This window comes from Ambystoma mexicanum, chromosome 13 (assembly GCF_040938575.1).
Source record: "Ambystoma mexicanum isolate Mex_15411 chromosome 13, UKY_AmexF1_1, whole genome shotgun sequence".
Taxonomy (NCBI): Eukaryota; Metazoa; Chordata; class Amphibia; order Caudata; family Ambystomatidae; genus Ambystoma; species Ambystoma mexicanum.
The window spans coordinates 536791362-536803688 of NC_090938.1; the positions used below are offsets into that span (position 1 = coordinate 536791362).

General features: G+C 43.8%; 1 protein-coding gene across 1 annotated transcript in view; it reads left to right on the plus strand.

The window, feature by feature from the left end:
- CCDC43 (coiled-coil domain containing 43) overlaps window positions 1-12327 on the plus strand; it is a 187989-nt gene that overhangs the window by 27671 nt on the left and 147991 nt on the right. Inside the window, exon 2 of the mRNA XM_069634270.1 lies at window positions 6347-6437. Coding sequence (XP_069490371.1) covers window positions 6347-6437 — 91 coding nt within the window. The remainder of the gene's footprint in view (window positions 1-6346; window positions 6438-12327) is intronic.

The following is a 12327-nucleotide window of genomic DNA, read 5'->3' on the forward strand; positions in this document are numbered from 1 at the left end:
ACCACAAAGGCAGTGCCTTCTACAGGCGATCCAGCACAACAGATTGGAAATGGCACTAAAACACAGGTAAAACCACTCCAAAAGAACCCCAAACAGGGGTTAAACTTCTTGCCAGGTGCTTGCTGCACAGGATGCCTAAGGATTACTTGGAGGAGGGCGGGGGCTAAGCGAGGAGTTTGGCTATGGATTTGTTGCAGCTTATCGACTATAATCTTCAGGAGGCCGGTACATGTTGCAGTAATCGTATTGTAAGCAAATTGAAGTACTCTTGATTTCCCTTCTGTGGTTGAGCAAAATAATAATTGTCAAAACATGCACCTACTGATTGCATGCATTGCTTTTCGGGATAGCTCCAAGGAATAAACTAAGGTTTTTGCATTGTTTGCAGAGGTATGGGGGACCCGAGGAAAGATGGACAACTGAATTGCAGCAGAGGTTTTGGGCACTTAAACACATTAGGATTTCAGTCTTTGATCCACTGAGCCAGGACTGTCTATCACCCACTTCTGGATCAAATCTAGGGAGTTGCAGGACAGATTTGTAAATGAGAAAGATCCAGTCACTCCATGCCAATTTTAAGATTCTGATATGCTTCAGTTGCATATAGTGTTTATTTTACAAATGATTCACCCTGACACGCGTTTCGAGCAAAAGCGTGCTCTTCATCCAAGGCTGATAAGGCATTGCATCAATCCAGATGTACATGATTATACAAAATTAAACAACCATACATAGCACCAAACAAAAGTGAGACAAGTCAACAGTTCAACATTTGTCCATAAAATTAATTCGCAAAAAGGTTGTAGTAACATTGCCAGTCAAAAATACATATAAATTATCAATATATATCCAAACAAAGTAGATGTAAGTCATCAATATGTATCAAAACAAAGTAAAAGCACATATGAGAATAATAAACACAAACGAGCAAGGAAGAGAAAAAAACAAAATATATTAATATGCTTTCTTTTGTGTGAATGTAAACTAACAGTGCGCACATGGGTGAATGAACCCCCAAGTCCTGTTACTCATGATCATTCTAAGAAAATACCTTGTTTGTGCGGAAATCTTTGCAGATCACAATTTATTCCAGTCCGGTACAACTACCTGCTGGACCCTAACGGGTATGTGTAATAATAGAGTAGGAAACAGAAAATAAACATGACTGTAAATGCTAGATTCGCACTACCAGTCAAACGTATAGATGCGTTGCTCATTCTAGGTGTAAAGGTAAGTTATAATTGGTGTGCATACTTCTCTTGCTTCGCAGTTGTGGAATGTATCTATACAGTTTGTATGAGATGTTGCCAATTCGAAAAATAGAGAATCCAAATTTTGTTGAAATGGCATCAGTGGTAGTCGGATGTCAGCCCATAAAACAAAAAATAAGAGGAAAGCACCAATCAGAATGGCCTCAAATTGCCAATTCATGACTTAATCCTGCTATAAAATTAGTGCTGCATTTGAGTGGGGGCCTAGGGACCGTATCGCAAGAGGCTTACCTAGGTGGTCGGCAGTAGCCGCGCTGGATTCAGAACGCTGCACGCCAGCAACGCGTGCTCGCTTGTATAAAGGTTCGCTTGCTAGCGAGTACAATTAGAAGACACAAAACGGCAAAGGACGCCTCTATCTTGGGAGGGTGACATGCCGGCTAGTGTTAATAAAGCCGGTATACTGTGGCTAGTTAATGTTTAATTTACAAGGTAAGAGTTCCAAATTAAATAGAAGAATGAGCAATTAGGCTTGACACATGATTTAAACTTGTGCATTACATTTGCGCAGTAGTGCATGAATAGCGCCAATATTCAGTTTAGCGCTCTAAAATTATATATGCATACCCAGTAGACTGTGTAGCTAGTTTACAATGATTTACAAGGCAAGAGGGGTTCATGTGAACTAAAATGATGCCCAATTGGACTGGGCACGCGATTTAAACTGGTGCATTACATTCACCCTTTTGTGCTCCATAGCTCCATAAATACAATTTGTTCACTAAAGTAATATGAAGATAAAACACAGTTTAGAGACACTGGCCCCATTATCACCTGATGAACATGACACAAGAGCCTATGTTATGTGTTAACTCAACCCACATCCTTTTTTCCTTTTTTTAAAATATTTTTTCTCCCTTTTTTCTCTTTCTTTTTTTTTTTTTTTTTTACCCCTCATAAAAACACAGCAAACTCATGGTCTGAATTTAGTCCAAAATAGACAGTTCTGTATTTACAGATAAGCCTTGCTTCTAATCTTCGCAGTTTCAAAATTAGGTTTCCCCCACGTGGAGGTGACGAGACCTTTGCCAGACCAACAAACTTGATATCTTGTTTGGAGTCCATTTGGTGGAACATTTGCCAATGACTGGCTAGAGGATATTTTGCATCCAGGCTGGCAATAGTAGAGCGATGCTACCTAACTCGAATCTTTAAAGTTCTGATGGTGCTGCCAATATATCTTTGGCCACACAACACACACACACACACAATGCAATATACAACAAATTTAGTGTTGCAATTAATGAAGGAATCGATGTGGGGGTCCCCCAATTTGCCAAATTCAACTACCTATGTTTCAAAGGCATGCATGCACATATACAGCCACCACATTTGCGAAATCCTTTATTCTGGGCCATGTGAAGCCAAGTCTGCTTTTGTTGAGAATTATTCATAAACGAAGGACATAGGATGTTTTTGAGGGTAATTCCTTTGCTGAAAGAGAAACTGGGGTGTGGGTCTATCCAATTGCATAACAGACGCCAGCTAGTAAAGAATTACCCCTTCACTGCTGTGTAACAAACGCTCAGTGGTGTTATTCACTGTTGTGTCCCATACTTGCTCTCCATCTATTCAGATACCTCAAATCTAGGGTGTTTGCACTTCTGCTGTGCCTCCAATTTAGGCATTCACATTCTGTCCTGGTGAAGTTTAGCTAAGCGTCACACCCATGTGAATTGTGAAGTTTAGCATTACGTCACATCTAGACAACTGTAACACTAGCTTGCGTCACATCTAGACAGAATTGTAAAGATTAGGTCTGAGCATAGTTACCAGCAATCCCTGTCCCCCTTAAGCTGTCTGACCCTATCATATCTCCTGTCTCCAATAGCATCTAGCCTGACAGTGCCAGATAGCCATACCTTGTATTTAGCCTGATTTTTGTAAGATTGTACCAGATTGAAAGACCCATTTAGGCGTTTTTCGCCTATTATCCATGTGTCCAAACCCAGGTACCACTGTACTTCACTGCCTACACATCTAGGTGCCAGTCTATTTAGTATCTACTGCTGTACCCCAGTAAGGTGTCTCTCCCACCACCCAGCTGTTCCCAAATCCAGGTGCCACTGTATTCAATCATTCATTGCCCCGCCCCTCCAAAAATCCAGATTCTAAAGTGCCTTACTTCCTACTGTAGTATCCTTTGTTAGTCGCGTCCCTCCCCCTTTGCTTTCGCAAAGGCATTCCACAACAAACCAACACCCTCACAGTTGTCCTCCCTTTTCCCCCTATTGTCATCCTCCCCATGCCCCTCCCCGCTCCGGGACTCGCCCCGCTGCTCAGACTTGCGCTCAAGATAGGCCATGAATAACAAGACCATGCCGTCCACATTGGACAGAGAAAAAGATCGCTGCAGCCGAACTACGTCAAAGCATACAGTACATACACTTTACACCACGTCTGTGGACACAGGCCGCAGGCACGGCCATCCATCCATGCACCATAGAATGCAGCAGCTATGGCTATGCCATTCCGGTCTAGCAGAGCACATAGCCGCCCAGACTGAAACCCCAGACTGAAACCCCCTCACGTATCTCAACACCTCTGCCACTAGCATACAGCGACTATCGACAAAAATAAAATTTGGTATAGCTGGGCACAAATCGAATCTTCAGCAATATCACTCCTATCCTAAACCACCGACAGCGCACACCCACGTGCCTAATAGCTGGGCTGCTTACTGGAGCCTAGCAAGCCACCTAAATCCTAAGCCAACGAAAAAATGCACACATGCATCTCTTAATCTAAACTCTTAGAACCTCCTACGCATTGACTGCGGTCACAGAGGGCGTTCCAACCACAAAGTACATTAAGGCCATACAAATGGGGAAAGAGCGCTATATAAATAACGAATACAATACAATACAGGCAGAAGATAGAAGTTGGGGGAAGGCAGACAGTTTGGGCATGTTCTGCAGAAATTCATCCATTGAACCTATAGTTCTGTGAGCTTCCCCTGATCTGAGCTTTGGAACTGCACTGTTATAGTGCTCTGTCTTTCTCCAAGGGTTAGTGAATTGGTGCCCACGATCAAATACCCTCACCAGGAACCAGGGGTGGAGCATGAAGATTCCCTGTTCCACCAACCCTCTCCCACAAGGTTGGCAACTTGTCCCAAAGACCAAGTAACGCCATGGCTCCTTTTCAGAGGCCACGTTCGATATCTGCAGCAAGCAGTAGATATTTGAGCAGTACTGGCAGGGTGGACCAACCTTGCAGAGACTGGAGGTTCTAGAGTTTGCATACTACACCAAACGTTGCAAGCCTGCCCCTCCACAATCTTGTTCTAGTGTGTATAGGAACTTGCATGCTAGTAAAGTCTGCAACGCATGCCTCTGCGGGGAACGCTGCTTGCATGCAGGACCAAGATGGCACTCTGCCCTGATATTGCCTCACTCTGTGGAGCTGTGTAGGGGAGGATCCTAGAAAGGGGGCCAAGCACTGCCTGCATCTTCAAATGCACCAAGCCTATGTGGCTTCTGGTTTTCAAACACAACTGAGGGCAGTAGAGGGGAGGGCTGCAGGAGAGTGGCGAGGCCCATATAAAGGACACGTATGGAAGAGTAGTGTGGGAGTTTAGGGAGAGTGGAGGCTAAGAGAACAAGCATGTTCAGAGTGAGAGGCTGTTTTGCAGGAAGCAAGAGTAGATCACTTGGAGGAGAGCAAAGAGGTTGCTTCGGGCAAGGTGTGGAGACGATCAGGAAAATTAGGTTGGGAAGAGTGGGGAAAAGGCTGGAGAACAGGATAAAGGGGAGGCAGATGAGCAGGGAGTGCTGATGAAACTCCCAGAAGGGAGTGAAAGGGGGGGGTGTAGGGAGGGATGGGGAGGAATGGTGCATATTTGGAAATAATCAGTATGTGACTTTGCAATTCCCCCCCCAACATCAAACGTGTTTGACGCCAGTGAAGGGTAAGGGGGAATACTACAGGACTAGTGGAAAGAAGTTTTGAGGGCAATTAAAAGCCATCTTATTTGAGTGGATGCTTCTTTACTCTCGTTACTTTGAAAAACTCCTTTTAACTGCTACCTTGGTCTTCTGCCCATCACCCCTTCCTGCGCAACCCCCAACTGCCACCACCCCACCCTCTGCATTGTAACCATTGTTAAGGGTCTGCATCAGCAAATTTCTCCCTTGCAACCTTCCGATATGAGAGAGGAAAAAAGGGATAACATAAAGAATGTTACTGTGTGTAGGTCCTTCATTATTAATGTTGCCAAAGAGGGACTGCTAAAGAATACTTTTTTACTTGAATGATCGATCCGAGTTATAACCATAAGGTCTTAAACCTCCTCCATGGGAGTTTATTTTAAAAATGTTACTTTAATAATTCCTGCTTAAAAACATAATTCACTATTTCAAAAAGACTTGGGCTGTGCTCGGGTTCATTTGTACTTATATTTTTTAAATTATATACAGCACTTTTACCTGATGGGCTCCTCATCATGGAAAGAGCATCCTTTCCTTATCTGCGTGGTGAAGTGGCTTTAATTGCTGATTACTCTGAAGGCCTTGCAAATTCTTAAAAATTCCATTAGACCTGCAGGGCAAGTTCCTCATTTTACATACTCGACCTAAGAGAAGTGCACTTGCCCCAAGGTGCCTGGTGACATATTTACGAGTGCTTTTTGTAAAATGATGCATGTCGCCATAAGCACACTTCATAATTGCTGCAATCCTGTCAAGCATGCACAGTGAAACCTGTATTTGCCATTTACTGCCGTGTTTGCAGGAAATGAAAAAAGGTTTCTAACATCCCCATACTCGCCAGCAAGGTCGAGTATCCTGCAAATGGCACACCTGCATACAGACTGGTCTCCAATGCTAGTGGGCTAGAAGATTTTCCAAGCCCTGTATGTTAAACAACTCTCAAATCTAATTTGAGTTTTACTGCCACTGTGCAGTGTACTATGACTGGGGTCTTTCTTCAAACCCACGCAGGGATAGAATTGCAGCAAATGCACTATTGAGTGGTGTTTAGGGTACGCAATGTGTATCTAGACTCTCTTGTTATTGAAGCGGCTTGCATTTTATTGGTCACATTATAGCAGTTCCTTACTTTACTTTTTTTCCTAGGAGGAAGATTCCTTAGATGCAGTATGCCAAGAAATTTTCACAAAATGGTGTGAATGGGAGAAAGCTTCAAGATCCCAAGAGAAAAAAGAAGGTATTGCTGTGAACAGCATTGCGGTAAATCCACGGAGTGCTTGGCTAACTTTTCTTTTATCTAGAAACTACATTTAGGTGGTCATCCTACTATAAGGCCCTTTGTAGACAGTCATACTGAGATCAAAACACCAGGTCAACATTTTCTATTTTCCGCTGTTCTGCTCGCATAATTTTAACCAGTATGCAATGTGTTGACACACTTTAGTATGTGCCGATTAAGGAATTGGATCAAATCTAGATCTGTTCCTATATTCCTTCTATTACGATACTTGCTTTTAACACCTGGTACATTGCTAGGGTCAGTGGGGACCTTTTAGCCTTATAATTGCCCCTATCTTCATGGCATTTCCCTGCAAACTTTTTAACGCAGTCATTCCTGTTGGTTAGATCAACATTTTTCAAACAAATCAAAATGTGTATATGCTCCTGAAGGAGCCCTTGCTTAGAACCACCAGTCACAGTATCCAGAGATTGAGACGGGAAATCTGTATTTGTAGGATGCCTGCAAGTCTCCTTGTCGCTATATATTTACATTTATAGGACCAGTATGCTGTCTTTTGGCTGCTTAAAACTTTGCTTTTATGTATATTAACTGGCACCACCAGTGTTGCGGTTACCGACAAGCCATTTCACATACATGCTCTGTTCTTCAGTGAGTAGCTGTACACAATCTCCTTTTAGCTTGCCATCCTACAGCTGTTGCAACTGCAGGAGGGTTGGTATTGATTTGAATGTGCAGCACATTTAAAAGCATCCAATATAATATTTTCGAGTGCAATGCAAGGTCAGACTTGTTGGCATCAGTGAAAGGGGGGTGGGGAGGTTAGGAACCACTCCCCTTTTAAACCCTATCTTCATCCCATTCTGTCTGAATGATGGAGCCAACTGCAATGAGTTGGTGATACTGTTTCTGGTGCTTATGTGTAGTGGCCAAGGATTTTGGTTACCAGTGGAAACAGCCTAATTGGATTGATTTTTTTTTTTTTTTAAATGCAAACCTGATTAAAAAAAAAAGCATGCGAGGAATGCATGCGAGGAATGCCTGGTATCTGTTTGAAATTGTACAGCAGTCTTCATATGGGATGAATTCATTTTATTTGAGAAATTAATCTGCATGATGGTCCTTTCCCATGAATATACTGAAAAATGTTTTTTTGTTTTTAACTGTGCACAAGAACCAATTCAATCCTAAAACCATTTCCTAGATACACCCACAATTCAAATGTCATGTAATTTCAACAGTCCTTCCATAAATGTACATTGTAAGCACTATTGTGTGTGTATATATATATATATATATATATATATATATATATATATATATATATATATATATATATATATATATTCATAGGACATCCTCAAAGCTTATTTACAGAAAGGACAATTACAAATAATGCTTAATTGTTTAACCCTAACACCTTCACCACATAGTGGGGACAATATTTTCATATCACTTAAGCTCTAATGTAAAGTGATGACAAAAATACCATATTCTGATTTCCAAGAAAAGCACTGACCAGTTTCTTTCGCAGCTGACTTTCGCCACATCTTCATCGGGGTAAGCAATGTTTGAAAAGCTAATTGACTCCATACGCCTAAAACAATAATTTAGCTCTTTTAAATTTTATAGGGCCGCTACACTTGCAGGTAAGTAAACCTTACAAAATAAAGTTTCAAGAAGAGGTTTTAGGGGTTCATTGGAGTCTTTTTCCTAGAGAACATGCAGTTGCAGGTAACTGCACAGTTTTCCCATCTAAGCCAGAAAGTTAAGGGAAGACCAGTTGTGCGAGTAGGGGCAGTCTGACAGAAAATATTTCACTTCTGCAAAAGTGTCCTAATGGAGCAGTGCTTGGAGGTCTGGTGGAGTGGACCCACAGAAGGGTAAAAACCAAGAAAAAACTTACCAGCAATGCTGTGGAGCCATAAAAGCAGTAGCAGTTTGGCACACGCCAGAGGTGGTCATTATGCATATTTTATTTTTATACACACTACATTGTGTTCCAGCGATGACACACTGGGGCAGGAGATTTCCCCAAGACCTTGAAGGGTGACTGTTGAACATTCTATGAGTTAAGACGAGGGTCTGACTCTGAAAAGTGAAAATGTTTGCGGTTGGTGGGTATCCCACTCCCTTCTCGGGCACAGGATTCGGCTTCTGAGTATGGGATTGGCTTGAGAGAGGACTCCAAGTAAGAAAAACTGTCAAAGAAAACCAAACCTTGCATGATCCCACCGGAGAGGGCCCAGTCATGGAAGAATGACCGGGAGCGGAGCCCAGTGGTGTGAATGCTGACTGAGAATGTACAGGCCCCTGGAGCTTTCCAGACAGGGGCGGGGATGAAACTGAGGCGCTTGCCTGATGTCCTGGCATAAAAACTCTTGTTGGCATGGATATTCCTGGCAGCAAAGGCACACCTGCTTCTGGCGATGCAGGCAGGGTCAGGAGCCTCACAGTGAATAGGCCTTGGAGTAGGAGCTGTCTCCAGTTTTATTTTTTCCACCAGATTAAGGGGGGGTGGGTGGTGTAGTGCTGCAGACAGTTCCTTCTGATCTTGAGAAGCAGAGCCTGGTCTATTTTGGTGGATAGTCATGCCAGCGCTGATCATTGGTCCTTCTCGACTTTCAGGCCTTCCTGGAATACAGGTATTGAGTTCCAGCATTAGACTAATTAAGCGGGCAAGGGGGTCTGGTTTTTTTTCCTCAGCAGACCGTGAGTGAACAAAGTGCCCAATCGGGGAATATCCCTCCAAACACAGAAGGGGCTGAATCCATACTATCCCTGACCGGCATGTGCCAGTCAGAACTGGTTTCAGGCTGATTACATCCACCAGTGCTGAGATATAAGCATTCACTGGCCACCGCCACACTTGCTTACCCTTTTGAAGTTGGTCTCGCCTCCCCTTGCACAGGCTTAACAGCTTGTGCTCCTCCTGTGATTTCCTGAACTATCTGACTTTGTGAAAGACTTTATCCAAGAAGAAGTGCTTGGCTGTCCTGGCCCCCTTAAGGCTCCCTTCTAATTCTATTGACTCTGGCATTGCTTGTCCCCTTATAGGTTGTAATTTGTTGAACACGTTTACTGCTGGGAAAGGCTTAACTGTCTTCACATTATAAGAAAGCATGTTCTAACCTTTCTAGAAAGTATATATAAGGTTGGTTTACTTACCTTAGAAATGTCCTGCCATTCTGAAAAGTAGATATAAGGTCATTTTACTCGCCTGTGAATTGGTTGGGCCTCTTCCCCAAAAGTAATGCTGTTGGCTTCACTTAACAATTTCTTTCAGAATCTTAGTGTGTAACTTCCCAACTGGGTCTTCCCCTGACTTGCTGTTAGCCTGTCCCTGCATTAGGTTTTACCTACCTTGAATAACCTTGCGTCAAGAGTAACACTGAGTCTTGCTTTCCCTGTTCTGTTTTAGACTCCCACAAAAACAGTCTGAGGTTTATACCTGCCCCAAGTTGCTGATGGCTACTTGAAAAAGTATATGGGTTTTATTTACCTTGAGTTGGCTGTCTGCCATCCTAAAACACATTACAAGAGTTACTGCTTATCTCAATCTGTGTTTCACTGATCTCAAAAGCACCTGTAATTGATATGACACCCTTAGGTTTTACTCACCTAGTATAACTGTTATCACAAAAGTAGTTCTAGGTTTTTACTGTACCTTGAATAAGTGTTCCACTATTCACAAAACATATATATTGTCCAGTTGACTTATGTGATTTCTTGCTAAGTAAGCATCACGATACAACTGTTGGGGTCTACTACCCTGGTATTACTGAATGCAATCTGAATGTAAGCATTGGTTTTACTCCTCAGGAGTAGGTGTCCTATACTGAATGTGTTTAATTTTGACTTCCCTAGAACTACTGTTAGGTGTTCCAAATAAGGTTATATGCTTTGGTCTAATTGTGGTTACACAACACAGGTGTAACGACTGGTGGTCTGTACTTCTGCTCTCTATATGGTAGAGGAGAGGCACAGAAGATCCCAGCAAAGATTATCTATTATTGGTAACGTAGACGAGCAATCGAGGCCTAGCTTCTCAGGAGGTGATGCTGGCTGGTTCTTAAGTACAGTGTAGTCCCCAAGCCCCCACAAAGGAATGTCCACACACTATTAGTTAAAAAACAACATTTTATATAATTAAGTTCAAGGTTATGTTCACAATAACTCACTTTGTGCTCAGAAAATCTACAATGGCAAATATATACAGTTCTAAGTGGTACCACAATTATCAGATTTCAATAAAGGGCATCAACTGTACTCTGGCTAAATGTCACAAATCACTTACACTAGAGACAGTTCTGTGTGGAGATTCCCCCCCAACCTGGGCAACCTGTAAAGTAAAGATAGCTCACAAGATCAGTCCATATATTGTTCTATAAGTCTTATTTCCTTCTATAATGTTTCTACCACCCAAAGTACCTAGAATAGCAGAGCTCTACGTCGGGTTGTCAACGGATCCTTCTTGAGCGGCTCCCTTTAAAGCAGGAGCCACGGATCGTCGATCCCTCAGTGAACTGAGTCGAGGCGGCAGCTTCGGTCCCTGCGGTGCTCGTTGACGACGGAGCAAAGACATCCTGCAAGGAAGAGGCGTGCGGGGCACATCGATGTCGATAGTTCAGGTCCGCAAAGAGTTGGTGAAGAACTGTGGCCAGCAAGGGTGTCGAGGAGTCCGGCGTGTCTATGGTCGTTTGGTGTCGGAAAACCCACTGGCGGATGCTCCTCGGCACGTCGACGGCCTGGCCTTCTCCGGCGGGATAAGGCGGGCGGCGGTGCGGACGAGCGCACCCGTGAATCAAGTCTTAGGCAAAGGAACGTGCGGCTCAGGTCATCAGTGGCTCGGCATCAAGTGGTGCCCCGCTTCTGGGCAACACTGCTTCGACGGGCCTCCAGTGGTTACAGCAAACATGCGAACCCTGGTCGACAACGGTGGACGGCGACGGTCCCAGTATCAAGTCGGCTGCTTTTTTTTTTTTTTTTAAACTTTATTTTATTAACATTTTCATAATATAACAAACAGGCTGGAAGCATTACCATAGATTCAACATGTCATCAGCCCTCAAAGAGGAAGAGCCCCCCCCCCGCCCCCCCAGAGAAGAAAAAGGAAGAAAAAAGGAAAAAACAAACCCTCCCCCCCATTAACTTGGATCCAGTAGAACCCCCTTTGCAGGGAGATGCGTTGCAAACTTTGTATGACCGGAGTTCGGGAAAAAAAGCAAGAAAATTCCAACTGCGTGATAGGCTGTATGTCGTCCATTCTCCCCCGGGACGTGGGTCCTCATTTCCATCCACATTCCCTCCTCGAGCCTCAGTGGACCTCCCATCCCCAGATCTGCTGTACTCCGTACCAGTTAGCCTGAAAGGAGTTCATGTCATTGTTCATCATCGCTGTTAGTTTGTCCATCAAGAACATGTTTTTAACCTTGTGTGTCCAATCCTCCTTTGTGGGCATCCCCCTGCTCTTCCATTTCTGGGCCAATGCCACCCTCCCGGCCCTCAGCATTGTTTCCCACATCCTCGGGTATCTGTGTACCTCCGTATCCTCTGGGGGGAGGCCCAGCAGTATTGTTAGGGGATTGTGGGGAAGCGATTCCTCCGTGACTTCGGCGATCCAGCCCCTTACCCTCTCCCAGTATGTTTGCGCTTTCGGACAGTGCCACCACATGTGGCCCCTCGTGCCTGGTTGGTCACATCCCCTCGGGCAGGTGGGGGAAATTCCCGTGAACATTTTTGACAGTTTGATGGGATCTCTGTGCCACCCCTGTAGAATTTTAAAATTGTGCTCCATGTCTGCAGTGAACAGGTTCCCGTGGAATGCTATTTTGAATATCCTCGACCAGGAATCCTCAGATATTTCTTCCCCGGCCAGCTCGTTCCA